This window comes from Syngnathus leptorhynchus, chromosome 1 (assembly GCF_054491065.1).
Source record: "Syngnathus leptorhynchus isolate UIUO chromosome 1, UIUO_Slep, whole genome shotgun sequence".
In the NCBI taxonomy this organism is placed as follows: domain Eukaryota; kingdom Metazoa; phylum Chordata; class Actinopteri; order Syngnathiformes; family Syngnathidae; genus Syngnathus; species Syngnathus leptorhynchus.
This window is the reverse complement of record NC_141195.1, coordinates 24,068,007-24,093,354: the sequence shown is the minus strand read 5'-3', so window position 1 is coordinate 24,093,354 and position 25,348 is coordinate 24,068,007. Positions and strand designations below refer to the sequence as shown.

At 41.1% G+C, this 25,348-nt stretch overlaps 3 protein-coding genes across 5 annotated transcripts; 2 read left to right on the top strand and 1 right to left on the bottom strand.

The window, feature by feature from the left end:
• Positions 1–374: 374 nt before the first annotated feature.
• On the top strand, positions 375–13,083 carry LOC147062885 (voltage-gated inwardly rectifying potassium channel KCNH7-like). 3 transcript variants are annotated; one of them, XM_085914673.1, is made up of 16 exons: positions 375–607; positions 1,377–1,607; positions 4,222–4,368; positions 4,656–5,108; positions 6,013–6,227; positions 6,301–6,726; positions 7,443–7,674; positions 7,758–7,925; positions 9,000–9,199; positions 10,443–10,686; positions 10,745–10,950; positions 11,247–11,325; positions 11,482–11,676; positions 11,746–11,872; positions 11,953–12,119; positions 12,189–13,083. In XM_085914673.1, the coding sequence occupies exons 1-16, from the start codon at positions 532–534 to the stop codon at positions 12,269–12,271; spliced, it is 3,249 nt and encodes a 1,082-aa protein (XP_085770799.1). In that variant the 5' UTR covers positions 375–531; the 3' UTR covers positions 12,272–13,083. The 3 variants fall into 3 exon arrangements, with proteins under 3 accessions (XP_085770799.1, XP_085770809.1, XP_085770790.1); XM_085914683.1 differs by having other exon boundaries at positions 10,434–10,686; positions 11,518–11,676; XM_085914664.1 differs by having other exon boundaries at positions 10,434–10,686.
• On the bottom strand, positions 12,974–16,203 carry gca (grancalcin). The gene is made up of 8 exons (XM_085914698.1): positions 16,034–16,203; positions 14,593–14,811; positions 14,450–14,519; positions 14,332–14,375; positions 14,096–14,243; positions 13,676–13,789; positions 13,549–13,607; positions 12,974–13,418 (listed from the first exon to the last, which is right to left on the bottom strand). Exons 1-8 carry the CDS (start codon positions 16,055–16,057, stop codon positions 13,392–13,394), a joined length of 705 nt encoding a protein of 234 aa, XP_085770824.1. The 5' UTR covers positions 16,058–16,203; the 3' UTR covers positions 12,974–13,391.
• A 589-nt stretch (positions 16,204–16,792) lies between these two features.
• LOC147062883 (dipeptidyl peptidase 4-like) lies at positions 16,793–25,216 on the top strand. The gene is made up of 27 exons (XM_085921460.1): positions 16,793–16,816; positions 17,873–17,938; positions 18,150–18,237; positions 19,042–19,140; positions 19,213–19,304; positions 19,428–19,502; positions 19,714–19,766; positions 19,846–19,918; positions 20,050–20,170; positions 20,393–20,547; positions 20,618–20,715; positions 20,788–20,917; positions 21,349–21,387; positions 21,471–21,569; positions 21,646–21,716; positions 22,159–22,212; positions 22,266–22,378; positions 22,452–22,499; positions 22,563–22,661; positions 22,738–22,807; positions 22,895–23,089; positions 23,159–23,213; positions 23,282–23,381; positions 23,622–23,680; positions 23,743–23,815; positions 23,934–24,007; positions 24,067–25,216. Exons 1-27 carry the CDS (start codon positions 16,793–16,795, stop codon positions 24,157–24,159), a joined length of 2,316 nt encoding a protein of 771 aa, XP_085777586.1. The 3' UTR covers positions 24,160–25,216.
• Positions 25,217–25,348: the final 132 nt, after the last annotated feature.

Here is a 25,348-nt window from a genome sequence, read left to right as displayed (position 1 = left end):
AAGACTTTAATGAAATAACACTTTTATTTCTTTCTAAAATATGAATGAAAGATTGTTCATCTGTTTATGAGCGTCGGGGAATTTTGTGAACATATTTAATGGAGTTTATTACTCTTGTTCCATTAAAACAGACTATGTGTATGGAAAATTAACATTTTCAGTGTTTGGTAATTATTTTCAACTGTGAAAAAAAGAATGCCTTTATTTCTATGCGATAGCTTGGAAGAAGACACGCCTACCTTGGTCGGTCAGCACTTGTTATCCCACAAAGGACCGATGGCCCCCCCCCGCCTCCCTCCCTGTCACACGTTTACGCAAACAATGCACCGCGCCCGTGACTGCATGAACACACGAACATCTCGGAAATGAGAAGCGATTGGTTTTGTCTGATGCTTGGCTGCCGCATGGACGCGATCAGTCAAGCCCTTCAAGCGTGCGTCATGAGGGAAATTTTCTGACCATCATGACTGGCTGGTGATAAAAGGATCGGATTTTTTTCCTTTTTTTTTTATTGGGGTGAAGAAGGAAATAATGCCGGTCCGCAGGGGCCACGTAGCGCCACATAATACATTTCTCGGAGTAATAATTCGTAAATTCGAAGGACAAAGTGAGTACAGTGCATGAAGCGTGTGTTCTGCCCGCGCTGCGATGCATGCTGCGCCCGTAAATTTCATCAGAACGTAAAGCACGAGTCTCATTCCTCTTGAAATGATTTGATTTTTGGGATTTATTGTCCTTTTGAGTACAGGTGCAAGAATTTTATCTTTGAATTTCACTTCAGTTTTATCTACGTGAACACTTAGAACATTCATTCGTTATTAATAAGCTTGGACATTTATTTATTTATTTATTTATTTATTTATTTATACATTTACTTATTTATCTATTTATTTATTTGTCTCTTTATTTATTGCTCAATATTATTGGGACAATTTCTGCTTTAATTTGGTGGTATTTATTGGGAAATATTAATCATAATTTGGGTTCATGTTAATGTCATCATCATTTTCCTCGAACATGTATTTTCCAAATGAGTTCCAATCGGGCGTTGACTGCATGTCAATCTTTTTTGGACCATAAACTATAAACAAATACAATCACCAAAGTTATTAGAAATTAAATCTTGGAATACTGCTCTCCATTTAATGAGTCTATAAATGAGTTTCAGTGTTTTGTTACTTCTACCACTAGAACAAATTTTTGTAGAGGTCATTGGGCAAATATGAACAAAACAAATACAAAAAAAGAACCAAGCTCTAAGTATGTGGTGTCTGAAAGTTTTATGAAACTTAGTTGGGCGAATTAAATAAACCCTTAACTGACATTTTGGCCACATGTCTAACTACAAATTAACTTTTGTTTTGAATTGTTGACAGATAAGAAATTCATCATCGCCAATGCTTGTGTGCAAAACTGCGCCATCATCTACTGCAACGATGGATTCTGCGAGCTGACCGGTTTCTCCAGGCCGGATGTCATGCAGAAGTCGTGCATATGCGACTTCCTGCACGGTCAGTCCACAAGCCGCTATGCCATCACTCAAGTCGCTCAGGCCCTCCTGGGATCGGAGGAACGCAAGGTGGAGATCATGTACCAACGTAAAGACGGTGAGTGACCTTGACTGACTTTTGTTTGTCTACATGTTCTTTGTAGCATCATTTATTCAGATAACATTCTATGATGACGTCCTTTTTGAGTTGATGGCTCCTAATGGAATCTTTGAGAGGAAATTCGATTAATTTCATTTATTGCCTCCCATCAGCCTCTTTTGCTCGTTGTTTCTATTCCTGGGGACATTTAGACTCCAGTTAATTTTGACAGGACTTATTTCAGAATTTTCCAAGTATAGAATGAAAACGTTTAGACATAAAGGAAGTGACATTGTGGGAAAAATCTTTGAGTACGTTGACACGGCAAGCATAAAACAGCCACGTTGTCGCTTTAGACTTGTTGCTGCTGTTGTCAAAGTGATATTTTTAACGAAGCGGAGGTCAAAAGATTTTTTTCACAGTCCAATTGTTTACTCCAAAATGTAATCATCCGATAAAAATTGCAGTTTGTCTTTGGATCAGAATGATAAATATTTAATAACGATCAGAAAATTACTATAGCCCGACACTTCTGTCACAGCCTATCAGAAGACAAGTTTTTTTGTCTTATGGTTCTAAGCATTGCTTGTGTTCTGCCCACTGGAAACACTTCATAGCTGCTGTATATCTAAGGAATGTCAAGCATGTGCTACATATAAGTCCTTGTATCAGGAAGGATTAGCTCTTTGCTGTATTATCGCACGCGCTAGCAACGTGACATGAACAAAACACATGTATACACTGCTACGAACTTTGAAGTTGACAACCGCGTGAACATGAAATGATGGCAGCGCACGTAGGTGATTAAATCTAAAATGAGCGTACAGAATCCTGACCCTTTCAGGTCAAAGTGATTGATTTCTTGGCCTAAAGTAATGGAGCATTGCAATGTTTTCCCCCCATCAATCAGAGCGCTTTAAGATCCGCCCTGCTGTAATTGCTTCGATGTTTGATCCACGAAAATAGGTTCGCTTAATGTGTCTGGTGGCGCTAATAGTACATCCCTTGAGTCATCGCGAGGCTAGCTGGCTCAGTTGAGCTCATCGTTAGCTCATAGCCACCTAGCTTGCTCGCGATGCTTTTCAGGGTGTATGCATTGCTAGCTAGCTAGCTAGCTGACTGTTTTAAATGAACACTGAGCTACAGTGACTTAATTATTGAGAGTGGAAATGAAATGAAATGAAACTGAATGACTTGCTCTAAAGTCCTCATTTCCTCAATAATTTATCATCTGAAATGTATTATAGCCACTGTAGTACATTCAAAATGTACCGTATTTTTCGGACTATAAGGCGTACTGTACTACTGTACTATAAGGCGCACTGTCGGCTTTTGATAAAATATTTGTTTTTTAGGTGCGCCTTATAGTCCGGAAAATACGGTAATTAGTATCGTGTGTTTTTTTTCTTGTTTGGGGAGTTTTACAGACATTTAATTGCATCTGCATATTTATGAGTACAAGCTGTATTTCTGGGTTTTTGTCTGTTTGATCGCCAAAAAGGAGGCACTCATTAATTTGTGCATCTCTGTAGTGTCATCATTAGTGCATTTAATCGTCTACATAATTTCAGTTTACAATATTAGTAAGTCGTCAATAGAGCTACCAATAAAACCAAAACTCAGAAGACACGTTTTATTTGTGTGCCGAATGTGTGCAATTGGGCAAACTAGGAGAAACGAGGAGGAAATTCAGTGACTTTCCCTGGTAAGAGTGATCATCTTGCTTCCTCCTCCTCATCATATCAGCAGATTTATCATGACTTATTAATGTCTTTTTCCTTTTGTGGTGACAGTGATGTACGATTATGGGCAGAATACAGCTTAGTCCAGCAGAATCAAGGCTCACCAATACATAAAACCTACACTTTACTGCTTCAAGTCAGCTGGAGAATTTGATTGATTATCTTGCTGCACAAAAATAAATTTTGTTTGGATAACATGCTTTCTAGAATTGTGGTTAAAAAAGGAGATGGATGGATGGATGGATGGATGGATGGATGGATAAATGGATGACAAGATAGATAGGCCATATCAATTCTTCACTCTAATGAATATGTGGACAGAATATTAAGTTCCTGTCGAAAAAAAGCTGCTGTATGAGTTGAGGCAGCATGTGCTATAAATAACTCGACTGCAGACTTGCAGCCTGATTCGACTGCAAGGATCTTCTATAAATGTCCGCTTTACAACTGAATATGCATTGCAGAACTTCCTGACAATTCATGAGTCATACATGGAAAAATTCCATGGAAAATCCAATTGGCATTAGAAACGAGCCTCCTTCTGAAGCAGGTTTAAGAAATAAGAAATGAAAAGAAAATCCTGAGGAAAGTATTTCTAAATAGAGCAGGTGTTCTCGCTGGGAAGCCGCATTTGGGTACGATCCATTTTTATAGAGGTCACATTGGGCCAAAAAACTAAAAATCCTTTTAAACCTGAATATACAGCACACAGAAGTACACATGAAAAGTCTATTGATAAGCTACTCGATAAGTCACATTTAATAAGGTCATAAAATTTGATGGTCCAATCACAAAAGTTTCATTTCTTCATTTCAGTTTTGTCACATGATATAAATGTAATTGATGGATCTAGAAATGAACTAACCATGACTCAATCTCTTTTTGGTCAGGTTCAAAGTTTCTCTGTGCCACACATATCATTCCAGTGAAGAATGAAGACGGTGTGGTCATGATGTTCATACTTAATTTTGATTACATTCTGGACGAGGGCAGCAGTGACTCGGTGGAGAAGCTAAACCCTTCCAAAGCTGACCGACGTAAGTGAAAATGCAATGTAAACAATGTAAGCTAATCAAGCATAATTAACGTGGAATGCATTTTTATTTTTTATTTCATACAATCTTCAAAAAATGCTGATAAAGATTAATTATGAGACAAGGGTGGAAATACAAAAAAAAAAAAAATCCTATAAAAATTGGAAAATACGTAAAAGTTCATTATTTGGGCTAGCACTTGGTTAGGGGGGTGGGGCAGTGCCCTCACGGTCCCACCCTCAAATACTCTTACTGTAACCACGTGTAACTGTGATCTACTCCTCGTTCAGGAAAAAGAAGCTTCTTCCATTTCCGTTTGCCAGTTTTACCACTTGTGGGTATCAGCAAGCAGTCCCTGCCTCAGGAAGACCCCGATGATGTGATGGTGGAATCTCCTTGCCACAGTGACGACTCCATAACAATGTGTAACGACCAACTGGCAAACATCCAGGAGAGCTGGAGTCGTTCAAACCCCAACGACACTCTCATCGTCCCGAGTTTTTCCTCCACACCCGTTTCTGGCCCGTTGGATCACTCCTCGCCCAAAGGTCCCTGGGACCGATTATATCCAGATGCCAAATGTCAGGAGGAGACAATTATCGCCACGCCATCCATCCCGGGCCTCACTCCGACCGCATCCAGGGAGAGCGTATGCAGCATTCGGAAAGCCTCTTCCCTCTATGACGTGGACGGTTTTAGATCCAACTCCAGGGTGGCCTTCAGGGATCGCCACGACAGTGAAGGTAAGCCAATTGTGGCTTGATAAAAGGATGCTTTTGAGGTGCACACTCATCTCGTGCCTGTCAGACTAAATAATATTCAAGTATTACAAAATGGCCGGTTGGTATCAGATCCAATTTGCATACATTGAAGAGCACCAAGCTCCTTTGTCGATTCTCCTCTCCATGTCCCCTCCACCTTCTCTGTTATTAATTGCTGCCATCTGACAAAGGACAAAATATCAAAGCTAACAAGCTTCCTGCATCTTCATTAGCTCAAATGCGAGCTTACCGCGTGAGTTGTGCTGAATGACAAATTATTGAAATGAGCATGAATACATGAAATTTTGGTCTGATTGTTGGGTTATTACTCATAGGTTAAAAATTAATCAGAAATGTATCGTACTTTATCGGACCCCAATTGGTCAGTCCCGGGCTTCCATCCACCCCCACCCACCCTTCACCTTGAGTACCCTGCGGGTGGATGACTGGTGGTATGGTTTTAGCCATTTTTCCTTTGCTGACTGGCCACAAGCTGCGCAAGCATAGTTCATCCTCAACTGTCTCTTGCACTGTCCTATACCATCAATCAGGATATTGTACGGCCATGGCAGCGGCAGAAGCTGGGAGTGGGTCGGTTCTGTGTCAGCCAGAGTTCACCTTTGGTCACTCATGTCACTGTGAAATAGAAATGAATATCGTGGAGACAATATTCAAGTGGTACCTTGACTTATAAAAAAAAAAGGTAGTCGTCAAGGTACCGTTCGAGATAATCCCAAACATTGCTTGATTTCTCAACAAGCTAACACGATGGATGTTTCTCTACATAAATATTGTATGGTCTCGGCTGAGATGTGTCTCGTCACTCCCACTTTCATTGTCCTCACAATTTGTCTTCTGATGTGCACCGTTGGCTTTACATCTTCAGGGCCTCTCATCCAGATCAAATCAAGTCTGCTCTGCTCCACCTCCGATTCCAATCTCAACAAGTACAGCACAATCAATAAGATTCCTCTCATCACGCTTAACTTCTCAGAGACCAACGTTGAGAAGAAATGCCCATCTCCACCGTGTTCTGACAAAACCGTGATTGCGCCCAAGGTCAAAGACCGAACGCACAATGTCACCGATAAGGTCACGCAGGTAAGGTCATATAGTTAAGAATGGAAAAAAAACAAAATCATGAGCAACCTCAATCTCATGTCACCGTCTCCAGGTTCTATCGCTGGGTGCCGACGTACTGCCCGAGTACAAACTCCAGAGCCAGCGCATGGATAAGTGCACCATCCTTCACTACAGCCCCTTCAAGGCAGTGTGGGATTGGCTCATCCTGCTTTTAGTCATCTACACGGCCATTTTCACACCTTACTCGGCCGCCTTCCTCCTCAACGACGTCGAGGAGCAGAGTAGACGGGAGTGCGGTTACTCCTGCTCGCCGCTCAATGTGGTGGACTTGATAGTGGACATCATGTTCATCGTGGACATCCTCATCAATTTCCGTACCACCTATGTCAACAGCAACGAGGAGGTGGTCAGCCACCCAGGCAAGATAGCCATCCATTACTTTAAAGGCTGGTTCCTTATAGACATAGTGGCCGCCATTCCCTTCGACCTACTCATCTTTGGATCGGGATCTGATGAGGTGAGATGTCATTTGGCCAAAGCACAAAACAGGGTTATTGGCTTAAATGATGTTAACCTTCTCCTTTACCATCTTAGTTTGAAAATAGAAATAGAAATTGTTTCTGCGATAATTGAGAGACTGAACATTAATGGCGCTTCGAATGATTTTGACGGTAAGATGGATAACGTTCTTTAGACTTCTCCGCTAAACATTCATTCAAACTAAACTCGTGGGGATGAAAACAGTGCGCTAATCTTTCAAATAAAAATGCTATTTGTTAAGCAAGGCCTGGGCCTTAATTATACTTTATGGCTAGCTAACATTAGCACTGTCTAAACTAGAGCTGGTGTTAGCTAGCAGGCTAAGCATTAGGTTTTGCTAATCAAAGAAAGACAATCCAACCAAACATTCTTTACATTCCTGGAATAAAATTCTTTCCATAAGGTTCAGGTCCCAGTACAGACCTTTAGAAGTGGCTAGTCCACAACGAGACACTCTCGCTATCATCTCTGTAGAGTACAACTATTTATGACAACCACTTGAGTCTCCTTACCAACACCTTCCATTGGATTAATATAGATTTTTTTTTTTAAATAATAAACAAAACAATAATTTATATAGGGCTGAGGATATTTTCTACCCAAAAAAACAACAAGGTGAGTTTGTGTTGAGTCTGTTGACTGTAGTTTGAAATTGTTCCGAGTAGTTGACGCCGTGTTCGCCTTACTTTGCAGACCACCACCCTGATTGGTCTGCTGAAGACGGCCCGCCTCCTGCGTTTGGTACGCGTCGCACGTAAACTGGACCGCTACTCCGAGTACGGCGCTGCCGTGCTCATGCTGCTCATGTGTATCTTTGCCCTAATCGCTCATTGGCTAGCCTGCATCTGGTATGCCATCGGCAATGTGGAGAAGCCGTATTTGGAGCACAAAATTGGCTGGCTGGATAACCTGGGTTTATCTATAGGTGATCATCTCCTTCGTTATACTTCATCAAACTGGTGACCTTTGACACTTCATACCACTGTGATTGTTTTTTTTTCATCCCAGGCAAAAAATATAACTACAGTGACCCAGGTTCAGGACCGTCCATCAAAGATAAGTACGTCACTGCACTTTACTTCACCTTCAGCAGTTTGACCAGCGTGGGCTTTGGCAACGTCTCGCCCAACACCAACTCAGAGAAGATCTTTTCTATTTGCGTCATGCTAATCGGATGTGAGTGACAACCTAGAACAGGGGTCGACAATTTCTTTTCAAATGTATGCCCTTTTTTTCCTTAAAAAAATATGAGGTTGAAAAAACAAAACAACTATTTGCCGACCACTGGGCTGGTTAGAAACCCCAATCTTAGAAATGTATGCCCTTTTTTTCCTTAAAAAAATATGAGGTTGAAAAAACAAAACAACTATTTGCCGACCACTGGGCTGGTTAGAAACCCCAATCTTAGAAACCCTAAAAGTAGTTTGAAACCCTCGTTGAAAACCCTAACCCTAGTTTTAAAACGTAGTTTGAAACCCTAACCTTGGTGTAAAACCCTAGTCGGAAACCCTAACCCCAGTGTAAAACCCTAGTCAGAAACCCTAACCCTAGTTTTAAAACCTAGTTTGAAACCCTAACTTTGGTTTAAAACCCTAGTCGGAAACCCTAACCCTAGTTTGAAACCCTAATTAGTGATCCCAAAACCCGTTGGAAACCCTAGTCAGAAACCCTAATCGGAAACCCTAACCCTAGTTTGAAAAAAATATGTTTTATTTTGTTTTTTTTTAATACATCATATTAACGTCATATTGCGGGCCAGACAGAATAGATGCTGGGCCAAAATTGGCCCACGGGCCTCTGACCTAGAAAGCTTCTCATTAATTCACACTTGTAGAAAAAAAAAAAACTTCTAGGCCTTAATTTTTCTGTTCTAAGCTTAGCATCCACTTAGAGAAGAATTTGAATACATCAACCAGGAATTGTGTTGGTCCAATAATGGATCAAATACCGATTACCCCAGGGGTGTCAAACTCATTTTTGCCATCGTCATAATTTCCCTCGGAGGGCCATTATGATTGTATTCAAATCTAAGACTAGTAAAAACTGTTCAAATATTTTTACAAAAATGAATGGTCATAAAAATCGCAAGCAATATCTTTATTTTTCAAAAGTGAAGACAATTTGTAATCTTAGTAATGACACTAAAAAATCGGTCTTCGCGGGCCACATCTGGCCCCCGGGCCTTGAGTTTGACACCCATGGAATGACCCAAAAATGTTGGCCATTCAAACCGTCATCATTTTTTTCCAGCACTAATGTACGCCAGCATCTTTGGGAACGTATCGGCTATCATCCAAAGGGTGTATTCCAGTACGGCCCGTTACCACCTCCAGATGCTACGCGTCAAAGAATTCATCCGATTTCACCAGATTCCAAACCCGCTTAGGCAGCGGCTGGAGGAATATTTTCAACACGCATGGACGTACACCAACGGCATCGACATGAATATGGTATGAGAGCGATTATCAGGGAACGTTACAATATTTCTTTCTTACATACCGTATTTTCCGGACTATAAGGCGCACCTAAAAACCAAATATTTTCTCAATAGCCGACGGTGCGCCTTATATATGGACCAAATTCCTAAATTTAAACTGTCCCGAAGCATTGTGTCATAAAATCAATCATAAGTGGCCCTCTGAAGACTATGAATCATGAATCAAAAAGACTATGGATCATTATTTGGTGATTATAAAGTCATTTGTTGCATGTGAAGTTGAAATCAAAAAGATAAAATGGAGAATGATTTGATTTGGATTCAAAATGGGCCATTCATTGAAGGTGCGCCTGATAGTCCGGTGCACCTAATAGTCCGGAAAATACGGTAATCTCTGCTTCTATTCATCCCAGTACTTATTTAAGTTTGTCTTTTTCCATGTCTGCTTCATGCCAAATGGAATGATTGGACCACTCTGGTAAGAGCAGGAGGTACATGTGTACGATTTGTTGATTGTTACTCGCGGCGGTGTGGCTCAGGTGGTAGGGTGGTCGTCTCCCGACTTGAAAGTTGTGGGTTCGATCCCCTCGACCATTGTGACTATGTTGCTCCTGATGCTGCATCTTCAATAGGTAAAATGAGGAGATGTTTTCAAAAGCATGATGCAAGTGAGAGTCTGTTTAATGGCGCTATTAATCCTAATCATAAAATCACAAAGTGTAGTTTTTCGCTTTACTGTAAAAAAAAAAAAAGCATATTATTATCAGTCTTGTTTGAGTTGTCAATTATTTAGGCATCATTGGAAAAAGACGGATTAGGTTTTTAAAAAAATCTTCAGTCGCCGTGTCTGGCGCTAGCACAAAGTTTGACCATTTTTAGATGCTTACAGAATGCTTCAGTCGATGTGTAAAAATATTCATACATACTCGAGTAAATATGGAAAATTAAAGTAATGATGAAAATTCTTTCATTAAGCAAGGTACAATTTTGTTCATACGTTAAACAAACAGGATTAATTGATAAAAAAAAATATATTGTTATTGCTTTTCTTGTGGTAACTATAAAACAGAGGAAACCCAAATGAATACACAAATTCTACAAAGGCTGAGGCCCGGATTTGAACTCACAAACTCAGAACTACGAGGCTGATCAGCTAACCACTTGGACACTGTATCATGCAAAAATGATGGCAATTTTTTTTTTTTTTTTCAATTACTGGCTCTCACCACAAATACGTCTGCTTGTAGGTCCTGAAGGGTTTCCCGGAGTGCCTCCAGGCAGATATCTGCCTTCACCTCAACAAGAATCTCCTGCAAGGCTGCAAGGCGTTCGGCGGTGCCACTAAAGGTTGCCTGCGGGCGTTGGCCATGAGGTTCAAAACCACGCACGCACCCCCCGGAGACACGCTGGTTCATTGCGGAGACGTGCTCAGCCTTTTATATTTTGTCACGCGTGGCTCCATCGAGATCCTCAAAGAAGATGTCGTGGTAGCCATCTTGGGTGAGTCGAACGATTTTAAGGCTTAGCGACATGTTGACACGAATGTGTCGCCTTGCAGGCAAGAACGATATATTCGGAGAAATGATCTACCCGTCGGCCAAGCCGGGAAAATCGTGCGCTGATGTTCGGGTGCTGAGCTATTGCGACCTACACACCATCCAGCGGGGGGAGCTCTTGGAAGTTCTGGACATGTATCCAGAATTTGCTGACCATTTCATGACGAACCTAGAGATGACCTTTGACCTCTGTAATGAGAATGCCAAGGTATGGATTCCATTTGCAACAAAAGTTGAGTTCAATTCACTTCAAGGATTTGCATTAAATCTTTATGGACTGTTTTTTTTTTTTTAAACTTGTACTTGTGCAAACGTCATTGAACTCAACCCTAATATGAAAACCTAGTTTGAAACCCTAATTCTAATTTCAAACACTAACCCTAATTTGAAACCCTACCTGTATTATTCGACATGAAACTGGGTCATCCAAATGATCTGTAAAAGCTTTGTAGATTCATTCAGCATACTTCCATTTCCTTATGAGTATTCCATTTATCTCCACAGAGACCCCAAGACACCGATTCCAGCGTGGACCCTCAAACGAGTTGGAGGAGAATGTCATGCGCTAGGAAGTCTTCCATTGGTATGTTCATTTTTCTTTATTCAATTTGATCAACGCTCAAATCAACACGTCCATTTAAAACAAACAAATTGTCCTGACCTTAAAACTCTCAATTCATCTCTTTCCATCGCCGTTTCACAAATTTGACAAATCATTGATACTTCCGATTTGTTGTAGGTCTTCCTGCACCAACATTCTGCAACTCCACTCCAGAGCAAACCACCACAGCCAAGGAGCGGCGAGATTCCGCCATGGCTGGAGAGCACGAGGAGGAGGAGGAGGAAGAGAAACCCAAACCTTGGACTTCCAGCGCACTGGGGAATCCACCAGTCCCGGACCAGCATAGCTCTGCCTCTGGGCTCGACACTTCTGGTTGGTCCATTGAACACGTTCACGTATAACACTGACTGTTACCATGGTGACCGTGACTCTTCCCAACAGAGCACCTCGAAGACCAGTGGACACTCCGGGGTCAGGAGACGCCAGTTGAAGAGGACGACAACGATACCGACTTCAGCTACGTGGAAGTGGAGCAGCGGCTGGACAGGCTGCAACAGCACCTCAACAGGTGCACAAAAGTCCAGTAGACCCCGGTGGGATATCATCTACGACCACGCAACTTCACGCCTTGTGCTCTTTTGACCACAGGCTGGAGTCCCAGATGACGACCGACATACAAGCCGTCCTCCAGCTTCTCCAGAGGCAAACATCTTCCTTCCCGCCTGCCTACAGCGCCGTCCAGACCGGAGAAATCGAGGTTGACCGGCAAGGTGCGGCAAGAGTCGGACATCCGGACGAGTCCTACTCAACTTCCGGTAGACGACACAAACTTTTTGATTTCGAAACGAACCTTCCCTGACTTTTTCATTCGGGATGCTTTTCAGGGTCCTGGCACAGAGATTCATCCAGGTGTGAACATAGCTGGAGTGGAGCAGAGACTTCCAGTGGGGAACGTGTCCTCTGTTGAGTGATGCCCGTACCAGCTTTCCAGCAATGTCACCAGCAGCTCAGTACCAGCGGTGGACCTAGCCGTGTCTGACCACCGGCACTTCCCAAGATGACCAAGGACTTTTTTAGTTGGACTCAGGGTCGAAGAATATGCAAAGGAACAAAACTTCCATTCCTTTACAGAATATCCTTTCCTAGTTGGAATTTGGATTTCTCAAGTCCATTTATATACTGAAGATAATCGACCTAGATGTATTTCAAGTACAATGTGCATGTTCTTTATTTTTCCAGAGAGAATTTTTATTTTCTGGCGCATGTTCTTTATTTGATCAATTTTGACTGCAGCTGCAAAGTGCAATTTGTTTTCCTCACAGGGGACAATGAAAAGCTCATTTTGTTGGACACGTTTCAATTTGTGAGGTTGGTATGTTTTCCATGGCGGCTTTAAAAAAGACAAACTGTTGAAATGTAAGCTGAACTTTTCTGGTACACTTGTGAAGAAGATTTGCCAGATCTCGTCATCAGTCATCTTCAATTTGCGACTCTATGCACGTTCTAAAAATTAAAAAAAGTTGTACAGGATAGTATAAACGACACATTTGAAATGTTTTTGTGAGAATGTGATATAATGCAACACTTTTCACAGCTGTTTGTTTTTAAATGAAATTGAACAAAAGTGTAAGAACACTTAGGGGGGAAAAAAAATCACAATCGTACAAAGTCAATAAACACAACATTTAGAAAATTTTATTAGTAACAAAATATGATCTCATCAGTAATGTGTGTGGGGTTTTTTTGGGGTCTAGAAAAAAAAAAAACATGCAAAAATGTATAGACACATTATATAAATATGAAGTTATCCGTGACTTCATATATGCTGGTATTAAATGGCACAGGTGTCACAAAATCTATTCAAACTATACCTTTGGTTTGATACATTTTTCAAGTTATATGAGCATGTGAACATCCATTTCTAAAGCAAATACATTTTGAATGTTATAGCAAGCTTTTTCACCTTGTCAACCCGACTGGCCATGATTGGCATTGTTGTACAGTGATTGGTCAAAGGGTAATCCCTGACCCCCTCCGATTGGCTCCTCAAGGGATTTTGGACTCATAGCTCCGCCCACTAGCAGCAATTAAATGGCCATTGTGCACAGGATGAACTGCCCAGAAAGAAGACAAAACGTTTTAGGAGCTAAACACACATCATATCATAATATCAGTCAAAAGGAAACACGACACAAGTGGATGAGCGTAAAATTAGGAACCGGCCGGTGATTTAGCGTGACTTACGTCATCGTAGCCAAAGTGCACAGAACCTTGCTGCATGGTATCTCGCCTCTTAAAATGATCTGCAGTGAGAACAGACGTGAATGTGAAAGTTTCGATTTGCCGCGTCTGAAATTGTGAGCGAGGTTACCTGTGAGCGTACGGAGCTTGACGCAGCAGGCCACGTAGTCGTCAAAGTAGATGCGACCGCCTTTATTGTAGCGCTTGATGATGGCGTTCAGGGCCTGAGGACTGATTCGGTATCCTGGTTTGGTGGATGGGGAAGGTAAATGTTACATGTTATTTCCTATTGAAGCCACAAGATGGCAGCAAAACATATTTTTGGGCCTGCTAGACTGGTCTGATTAAATGAAGCTCCGCCCTTTAGTTCAACATTGCTTTTTGGGCACCAAATGATGCCAAAGCGAAAAATAAATATGTCTCAATAATTTCCAAAGTGGAATGATTTGATTCAGTTTGATGCGTCAAACTCGATTTTCTGATTCAACTCATTCCCACTCTTGTCTTGTTTGCTTTGGGTTGGATACGGAAGAATCGTCATTTTCCTCACCCATGGCGCTGATGGCCTGGTTCATCTCATGTTGCTCAATAGTACCGCTCCGGTCTCGGTCAAACATTGTGAAGTTTTGCTTCCAGCCGTTGAGCGCCACAAAAAGCTCCTTGAACTCATTGAAGCCCATCTTGCCCGTAAAGTCTCTCTGGCGACGGCGTGGTGAAGGTACAATAGTCGATGACGGAAAGAGCGCTTTGCGTCAAAAGCGCGGCGGTCACGCAAAAAAAGGATACGTCCAGCATGGCGATCATGATTCTGCACGTCTCCAAGCTAAATGCTGCAACACGCACAAAAAGACCGTTTATACGACCGAGCAAAAAAAGTTTGCGGAGATTGATGATCAAGACTCACGGCTGTAGGTTCCGGTGAAGCCGGATTGAGTTAAACACCTTTGCAACTCCACCGCATCCACCTCACCATCCTGTATACAAGCCATCGAAAGGCTGGTTAAACTTTTTTTTTTTTTATCCCCAAGCTGAAAGACTTTACAATACCTGGCCAGCGATGGCTGTGAAATAACCCCACATTGGGTCATTGGCTGCCGGGGACGCAGCGCCATACGGGCCCGGATAGCCTGCTCCGTAAGGGGCGTATCCGCCACCGTGGGGCTGCGCGCCTCCCATTGGGCCAAGCATTGGTCCGCCCATCTGATTGGGCATCGGCCGTCCCATCGGTCCTCCGGGCATTCCTTGGGGTGCCATCGGGCTGCCATACTGAGAAAGGAAACACTCGAGCTCAACGATAATTTACCCAATTATTGGACGACAACACCAGAGTCCAGTGCGTCTCGAACATTTTTAAATCAAATACCATTTTTAAAAAAATTATTCGCATCGACTCTAAATGGATTCAAACAATATGTGAATGAAATCGAGCTGTGGCGTTAATAATTGTAGATGATGTCATCAGCGAGTGGAGCCTAATGAGGTCAAAATTATATTAGTCAGGGTCTGACCCATGAAACTGTCAACCTCCTTGAGTCTGGTGGGTGTTATGAACGTTGGAAGAACCAGATACATAAACAAGCGACAAAATAGTACAAAAAGAGCACCCTCGAGGTCTGTGGTTATTTTTGGCTATATTATATAGTGCTGCAGCTCATTAATAAATGAGGAAAAAAAGAGTCGAGTGTGAAGGGAACCAAACTGTTCGAGCAGGTTTCAGCAGCTGCTCCACCCTGAGGAATGTTTGCGTGTACGAGTTAGTAACAACTCAGGCAGCTGCAAGCAGGTTGAATGGCAGAAGTTGATGACGTATATAAACAAAAACGCATCGATGACTAATTGAGTCGGAAAATACTATGACTTCCTTTTAATTAGTCACGATAGTCATTTGTAAAAATCAAACAATTGGTTAATTCAATGAAAGTTTTCTCAATGACAATTTTAGCTGGCGTTTGTCTCCTTCTCCACCTTCAAATTATAAATCAAACAATGGCTTTTGTTGTAAAGATGTCAAATTGAACAGTTTGATGTGCAAACAAGCGGAAAAGACACCAGGCTACTCTCTGTTTGGTCGCTTAGCAACCAGTGGCAAATGTGGGCATGTTGGGGGCTATCGCCGTCATGTCTGCATTCCTATTTTTGCACTCCTCGGTGCGCGTCGAGCAAACGACATTGTCGTTAGGGTTTACAATTTCTAGATGTGTTGCAGATGATACTCAAACATTTGCTTGCAAATGACACAGCAAACGGGACTGACCAAAAAAAAAATGGAGGTTGACATTTTCCAACCCCGGAAGTCGTTTACTTACGGTCATTTTGGAACCGACACAAACGTTATTTTTTGTTGCAAATGTGACACGTAATATACGAGAATTGAACTTATTTGTGTTTCAAAACTGTGAAACACTTGGGGAAACACGACAGTGTCAACCAAGAACTGGAAGTCGATTATTCAAAAAAAAAAAAACGTGAGCACGTCCAACGTACTCACCCCACCGTATCCGGGATAAGCCATTTGATGATGATTTAAGGTTGAAAATTGTAAAATGTTAAAGTGTGAATAACACAAGTGACACCCTTTAGACTTTCGGTAAATTCCAGTCAGACGTGAGCGGAAATTCAAGTCGAAATGTGACGTAATCAGGCCCGCCCCGCGCTTTGGGTATACATCTATTTACAACCCTCCTCGACCATTCGACATTTTAGCTGCAAGAAATTACAAATTTGCAAATCAGACGAACTGGCTCATGTAAAACCCACGTTACAAAATAATGTTATGTAGAGATATATTTATTTGAAAAAATTAGAGTCAAATGATCGTATTTATAGTCGCTGAGGAGAGTTGAGACGGAGTGAAATATTTTCTTCTTCCCGCTGGGGGAATAGCATAAACTAAATGAGAAACACACAATTACAGCAAAGACATCGGAGATGGAGAGCAAAATAAAACAAATAAATGCATACATATGTATGGTAGTAACGCAAAGCTGCCACGCGGTGTCGCCCTTTCACCGTCTTGTTATTAAAATTGATTAAAGTTGGATGCGCCTTTTTTTTTTTTACACTCTGTCTTGAAGATGTGTTGAAAATTGATGGCTGGCTGAATGAATTGATGGATATTCCAGCCATTCTTTTTAAATTAAATTATTAGTGCATGTTGATGTGCTTATTAAGTTTGGTAATGTAACAGAAGCACACGTCATAGACTGCCAACAAGTGTATAAAGACAAGTGAAAAGGCACAAAGCCAAATGGCAGACAATTCAGTGATTGAGGTCAAATAAAAAATAAAAAAATCACGAGTATTGTTTTAGGAATAGAAAAAAAAAATTAAAGTAGCTCCAAGGCTGAGGGTAAATGTGTTCAAAATGCCCCCTATAAAGAATTTGGTTTAGTGGCATGTAAATGGAAAGGTTGTACTCATCAAACAAGGCATGCTGCATTAGGGAAGATTTGTTTGCTGAGGATGTCCGCTCTGAGTGGAACAAGTGTTGAAAATGGTGTTTATTCCCCATAAATGTAGAGCTTCTCTATTTGTGAAGCTTTCAACAGGCTTTTACTGTGGACGCAGCCTAATCATCGTCTCACACCTTCCGGCAGGACGGAAATAGACTGCTCCGTGGAATGATGTGGTTTTCACTTTTGTTTCATGTCATTAAAAACTACATGGCTTTTATTATACATTTTGTAAAGTAAATACAATACTTATGATCAGGGACGGTTTTTGCTATGGGAAATTTGGGCGCAATCCACATGGGGGCGCACGAGCGCGCTCAAGAATTACAAAAAAAAATAATCTTAAATGTGTTCAGTGGGCACTGGGGCAACCTTATTGTCACGTAATGTCAATTTACTCCTGAGAGTCGTGTTGGGTCGGGTCAGGTCGGGGTTCTTCGTGCGTGCGTGCGTGTCAAAAGAGCAGCCCTCTTCTCTCGCCCCGCCCCTCCCTCCCCCGAGCCTACGTTACGCAGAGAGAGGGTGTTTGCCATATCACCACTAGATGTCGCTGTTTTATTTGTGAGAGGAAGTGACCTCTACAAACTTCTTATCCAAACAAATAATAATGAAAACAAACTTCAATATATTATTAATAAAGAACGGAATTTTCCTTTTGGGAAAGTAATTTTAGGATGAGAGAAATAAAAAAAATAATAACATTGACGAACTTGTTAACTGATAAAGACAAATCTAATTTCCCTTAGGTTTGGATAGTATTAAAAAGTAAACACCACAAGTATACTATGAAAACACTTTGACGACAAAGGAAGGGGGTGTGATTAAATCTCGATTGAAAGGATTTTGATGAAAGAAAACTTTCGGTTTCTTCAAAGTTGATTCAACTTGTCAAACTTTGCTCTGCTGTTAACGCATTTATTGGCTTACCCTTGAAACCAAAGGTAATATTTAACAGCTAAGTTGGATAGACATACAACTAACTGCGAGCACAATTTTCTGACGCTGCATGGGTGCTGTTGTGAATTTTTTTTTGGACCCATATTGTTGAGTCTTCTTTTTTTTTTTTTTTTAATTATGGTCAGTTAATTGACAGCACATGTTCATGTAACTAAAGTTGGTGTTTTACATGAAATTTTTGCTCCTTCCAATCAGGTCTCCATTGCCAAGGTGGTCCTCGGAATTCTTGGACTGGTTGTTGTCATTGTTCTGATCACAGTACCAACTGTGATTTACTTAAAAGGTAAGTCATTTTCCCAATTTTTATCCATTTTCTTTCCCTCCCAATTTTTCAGATGATTGAATTTATCTTTCAAGGCTAATCACAGAACCCAAATTAAAGTTAATAGTTAACACTTAAGTACCATCAGCAGTCGTAAGTTGTTTCCAACCTTCTCAAGCCGCTACTTGTCCCTCCCTTCTTTTATGGTTGTTATCAAAAGACTCATTATGAATGTCCACCGGAAGATCTTTACTCACCATATCAGCAAAGCATGGGATCAAATAAGATTTATTGTCAAAAGGCTATTGAATAAATATGGGATAACTTCTATGCAACTACTTCATCGGATGTCTTTTCTGTAAAGGCAAACAATCTCAATCAACAAAAATCCATTGTTAAAAGCTACAGAGTTGATTCAAAGAGAAAGAAGTTCCTCTGAAGTACTTTTTCAGGTACGAGGGAGAAAGGAAGGAAGCTAGCTTCGTTGAACTAAGGGACTCCAACCCGTAAATTATGAGGCCGACCATCTAATTATTTCATACAGTTAGTAGACCATAACTTGAAGAATTCCAAAAGACTCTTTAGCGCCTCCTAGAGAAGAGATTACAACAGGCTGTAAAGTAGAGTTAAATTATCTTGACGGGACATTTCAAGAACCTTTCCTGGTCCCTTGGGACAATGGAATGAAGAATATATTAGACTTGTTAATTATTTCATCTCTCTTGTAAACAAGTCAAAAGGTTTGAAATGTAGATTCCTTGAGTAAATCAGAGCAAGTTTGATGAGTGCTGAGCATGCAACATCCAAGTTTCTTGTCTTTATCAGAGAAGCAGAATGAAAACATAGAAGAGAAGTTTTTCTCACTGGCGGATGTGTTCAACAGTTCCCTCAAACCAAGATCAGCCAGCATCCGGTGGATCTCTGGTAGGTATCACTCCACGCTATTTTGAATTTCAGTGCCAATCAGATGTCAGCATTTTTGCATTCCCTTTGTAGATGATGAGTATTTGCAGCAGCGACAAGGCTCAGTCTATCTTCATAACGTGACCACAGGAAAGTCCTCCATCTTCTTGAGCGCAGACATATTTGTAAGTGTTTTGATCTCTGGAGATTGAATTGTTACCAGAAAAATTTTTTTTAACCGGTTTGACCAGCAGTTCTTATTGGATCAGAACATTTACTTGTAAAATCATCTTTTCTTATGCAAACAGAGAGAAAAAGAGGCTTCCGACTATCAAGTGTCTGCTGATCGCAGATATGTGGCATTTATGAGTAACTACACGATGGTGAGACTCAACTTTTGATATTTGGGTTAAAATCACTGCATGTTTCTCTCATTAAATATTAGGTTATGTGGAGAATCTTAATTTTCAAAATGGAGTTAAGGAGATGTCTCAAAGACACCTTGTGGGTCTTTTAACTCTTTTTTTTTTTTTGTGTGTGTATTCCATTTGACGGTGAATTTACCGACAACTGAACATTTCCTTTCCCCGATAGCTGTGGAGGCATTCATTCGTAGCTTCCTACTCACTTTATGATCGGATTTTGAAGTAAGTATGCAGAAAGATTATGTGCTGGATTGTTGTTTTTTTTTTTACTTGCTTTGAATACTGTCCTATGTCATCTCAGCAAGTTTGTAGAACCTTCTAAACTTCCTGAAGAAATCCAATATTTGGCTTGGGCACCTGCAGGGAATAAACTGGTGAGTGTGATTGAATCAATGTCAACTTTAATGGATCAGCAAAACTTAGAGCTGCCTTTTCCAAACACTTGATGTCAACTCTCGATAAGAAATGGATTACTGAGCCGTCGTACGCTTGTTCTCATTTCTAGGCCTTTGTGTGGAAAAATAATGTGTATATAAAGACCAGCCCGGATTCATCGCCCCAACAAGTGACATACAGTGGCAAGGAAAATCAGATTTCAAATGGAATTCCAGATTGGGTGTATGAGGGTAAGTAAAAAAAAAAAAATACTAGAAAATTACATAACGTTTGGTACCCTCCTATTAGAGGAGAGTTAAAAACCAAATTCAACATAAATCGTTTTATACTGGAGAGACGTGCAGTCCTAATCTTTACGTTTGCCACTTGACGGATATTTGATATTTCAATGTGCGGTTATTCTTTACCGGAGTCTCCTAACAATTGGCTTTCATATTTGTTCCTCCTACCAGAGGAGATGTTCTCATCCAATCAGGGCCTTTGGTGGTCCCCAGGAGGGAAATATGTGGCTTACGCCGAGTTCAATGATACATTGGTCCCCATTGCGGAGTTCACCTGGTACGGGGACCAGCAGTATCCCACTACTATTTCTATCCCATATCCCAAGGTGGGTCCCTCATCACATATCCAAAGAACCTTCAATCCGATGTCAAGTGTTTTGGCACTGTTGTCTTCAGGCAGGTTCCCCAAACCCAGAGGTGAAACTGTTTGTTGTGGACACAGACAATACAACAATTATCTCCGAGGTCCCGGTTCCAGAAACATTCAGCTCACAGTAAGAGAAGCCTCATAGCTATTAAAGAATGTGTCGGTAGAAGATTGAATGTTGTCGTCTCTGGTTAAATAGGGAGCACTACCTGGCCACAGTGACTTGGGGGACTGACCAGCGTCTTGCTGTCCAATGGCTAAAAAGGCTCCAAAATCACCTTATCCTTCAGCTTTATGACCTCAAGAACTTCACTTGGGTCCCCGTTGCGGTACAAAGCTAGTCGTGTACTTGCCAGTCTCACTATACAATATGTAGATCACAAGTGTCAAAGTTCAAGGCCCGGGGGCCAGATACGGCCCGTCGTATCATTTTAGGTGGCCCGCAAAGACAAATTGTCAATTTGAAAAATGTCTAACTGTTTTTACTTTAAAAGAAATAGATATATTGTTAGTAATTTTTATAACCGTTCTTTTTAAAATGAATTTTTATTTTTAAATATTTGATTTCAATATTTTATTTTTAAATATTTGAACAGTTTTTATTCGTCTTTGTTTTGAAAACGACTTATTCATCAGTTTGTTGTGTAGCCTATACTATATATACAATCTGAGACGTTCATACGTTTATTTGGGTTGACAATTTAAAATTGACAAATATATATAATATCTTCTCTGTCTTTTTTTTGTTTTTGTTTGGTAGATTCAAGAGGTGAAAAGCATCACTGGTTGGATTGGACGGGTAAAAAATAAAATAATTTACCTAGCGTAGCTATGAAACATGATGTTATGAGCTATGCTAACGTATTTTTTTTTTCTGGCTAGTTTTCCCCAGCAGCTCCAGTTTTTTCCAATGATAAGAAGAGTTATTACTTATTGATGAGTGACCCCAAAGGTTACAAGCACCTGCATCATATTGTGGAGGTTGGTTAAGTGTACAAAGGCACGACCGTTATCTATTTATTTTGGGGTCAACGTTATGCTAACGTATCTTTTGCAGGGCAAGGTGACGCCAATCACTACAGGAGAATGGGAAGTCATTAGCATTCAGAAAGTAACTGCTGATAGTGTGTAAGTTTATTTGGATTCCTCAAGGGGGGGCAGGGCCTACTTTGCGTTTGTTAATCTTGGTGAAAGGTGATTGACGTGAATGAATTTGCCTCCTGCTTCCTCCCACTTCCCTAAAAGACACACGTTAGGTCAATTGAAGTCCCTAAATTGGCCGTTAGTGTGAATGGGTTGTCTATATGTGCCCCGCAGTTGGCTGGCGACCAGTCCTGGGTGTAACCTACCTCTCACCCCAAAGTCTTCCGGGATAGGCCTCTGCTTGCCCGGGGACACAAACGGTAAAGAAAATAGTGGCGGCGGTAGCCAATTGGATAGCGTAGTTGTTTCGAAAACTTGCGATTACGGCTAGGCGACTTTAAATGATGACTTGGATGGATTGATGCAAAATCTTTGATATCGTCCATTAAGGATATTTATATCTTTAACACACATCATATTTCCATAGATACTACTCAAGTAACCAAGAGGGAGGCAAACCTGGAGGAAGGAATGTTTATAGGTAAGACCTTTGTGAAATTCCGCTTGCGTCCTTTTAATACGACTTTGTTGCAGATGGACCGATGGCGAGGTCAAGTGTCTAACTTGCAACTTGGGCGGTGAAAAGTGCCAGTATAATTCTGCTTATTTCAGCCACAATGCCAGATTCTTCCTCATGACCTGCCGTGGTCAGTTCTTATCTTTTTGTGTCATATATGTTGGAATGTCCCGTGACGTGAAGTTGTTTACGTTTGATTCAAGGTCCGGGCATACCTTACAGTTCTCTTATGGATAGCAAAGAAGACAAAGGTGAGAGTTGTTAGCTTAAGCTAGCAATGACTTTGATTTAATTGTCTTTCAATGAATCACTAGAGCTGATGCGTTTGGAGGATAACAAACTATTTGGCCAACTCATTTCTGATATCCAAATGCCCACCGTGCGTCGAGAAACTATCACCGTTGCCGGATACAGTGAGTTCACTAAATTGAAAAATGTGCGTGGTTGTTAGCGTTATTAAATCTTTGACTTTTTTCTCGTTGGTGACAGAGCTCTGGTACAAGATGTATTTGCCACCGGGCTTCGATGAGTCAGAGAAGTACCCCTTATTGATTGACGTGTAAGAGCCCATCGCTAGCTCCACAAACCGGATGGAATTGAAAAAAAAAAACTGTCTCATAGATCAAAACACTCATCAAACTTTCAGGTATGCAGGTCCCTGCAGCCAGAAAGTAGACTTTACCTACAGAGTAAGCTGGTCCACATACTTGGCCAGCACAGAGAAGATCATCGTGGCCAGTTTTGATGGGAGAGGCAGCGGTTACCAAGGCGACAAGCTAATGCACGAAATCTATAAACGTCTCGGAACCTACGAGGTGGAAGATCAGATAACAGCGGCAAGGTAAGGAGGTGAAGGGTCAACAATTATTTCTCCTTCTACGAGAAGGTCTAAAGGATATTTCTGTTTTAGGGAATTCATCAAAATGGGATTTATTGATAAAGATAGAATTGCTATATGGGGATGGGTGAGTAGAACAAGTAGCTCATGTTGAAGTCACTTTGCGCCTCATGGGACTTTTTTGTTTTGGTTTAGTCTTATGGTGGATATGTGGCTTCCATGGTCTTGGGTTCTGGAAGTGGAGTCTTTAAATGTGGAATGGCAGTTGCTCCAGTCTCCAAATGGGAATATTATGGTATTTTTCTACTTTATTTGCAAAATTCACACGACATTTTTTTTGATTGATCTTCTTTCAAACCAGTATTCCGCCATCTAGTGGTCAACATTTAAATTGCACCCAAAAGAAATGAAGGCTACACCAAAATATTAATTGTACGAACAAAACAAAATGTGAAATAGCAAGACCGCCAACCCAGAAGAAAATATGATGATACAAGAGATCAAATACCAAAGGTCCACTTTGGGTTCTTTCCAGATACCATCTACACCGAGCGGTACATGACAACGCCAAATGACAATCCAGTCGCCTACGCTGTAAGTTTTCACAAACACTTTTTCGTAGAGTACGTCTTCAAATCCAATCTCGCTCTGCGCAGAGCTCAACAGTTACTGGACGGGCCAAGAACTTCCATTCAGTACAGTATCTTCTCATTCACGGAACAGCTGATGGTGAGTTATGAAAAAACGGATGGGTGGATGAGCAAGTAGCCCCCTGCCCCGCCCCCGATCGATTAAACAAAATAAAAATCGTCACGTTAACATATCCTGATATGCTTACACTTTCTAGACAACGTGCATTTCCAGCAGGCAGCTGAGATCTCTGAAGCTCTGGTGAACGAGCAGGTGGACTTTGAAGCCATGGTGAGCAAAGGAACCACCATATGGATCCAAATGAAAATTCTAAAAGTGTTGTCTTTTAGTGGTATACGGACAAGAACCACGGACTTCCCGGTTCTGCCTACCAGCACGTCTATACCCACATGAGCCACTTCTTACAGAGATGCTTCGCATGAAGTCGACTGGATCGGCACTCCACGCACTCCTGAGGATGTCACAAAGCAAATTGTCGTTGAACTGATTCGTTGAATTTAAACAGAGGCCAACATTGCCGTATTGATGGCGATCAAGTTAAAGGGCCTTTTTCAAGATGACAAAGAAGGCGCGTGTCTTTGTAAATTTGAATGGCTGTGCACTTGTTAAATGGGAGCTGAAGACGCTGGTATGCGCACAATTTTACCTACTGGTGACTTTTCTTTTTTTTTCACTTTTTATAAATTTGCCTAAGATTTTAAAACCACTTGATTTTCTTACATTGTCATGATGGGCTCTTGAGTCGAGCTGTAAAATCAAAGGTGGACAAATTGAAGCACAATGAACACTTTTCAGTTGCACGGTACTTACTTAAAACTTGGAAGGTTAAGATTGCATGGTAAGCAAGACACGCCCTCTCCTCGCCCCGCCCCGCCCCCCTCACTTAAGTTCATGAGTACACGTGATGTCATCTTCTTTTGACTTTTCATTAACTAAGCGTGTCAGCCCATGACTTTATTGGATCCTAAGCAGAATTTAATTTATTGTGCAAACAATGGATCAAATAAATATTTTGACTGCAGCAGTGACTAGAGGAGCACAAAAAAAAAAAAAAAAAAAAAAGCAAGAACCAATTACAAAACAACCGGAAAGCACAGATGTTGACACGGTTATCATTAACAAGCTACTCGGCATTGACTTTTTAAGATAATGGACATCCATCAGTCCAAATGTATAACTTTGTTTCATCCTTGACTATTTTGCTCATAAGCAGGGCTTTTGACGCCGACTAGTGGCATCAAAGAGCATTGCAGAAAAAGCACTAAACCCAAAAAGTTTTCAGAGAACAACTGAAGAATATTTGAATTTATGAAGCCAAGCCTTGCATAAGAACTTTCACAAGGTATAGTCCCATTCAAACCACTTCATGTTCACCTTTCTCGCCTCCACGATTTTCCTCCCATTAAAAGTTTGTGGAGAAGCTCAAGGTCAATTTCCTTGTGGCCTGCGCGTAAGGTTTCTAACACACGTGTCATCTTTAAAGATGAATCGTCATGGATCCTAAAATAGGGACTCATTGTGCCCACATTAAAATGCAGGAAATAAATGGTGGCCCATTTCAGGATGACATCCTGCTGTTTGCCGGTAGTGTTGACTTTATTTGTTTGAACA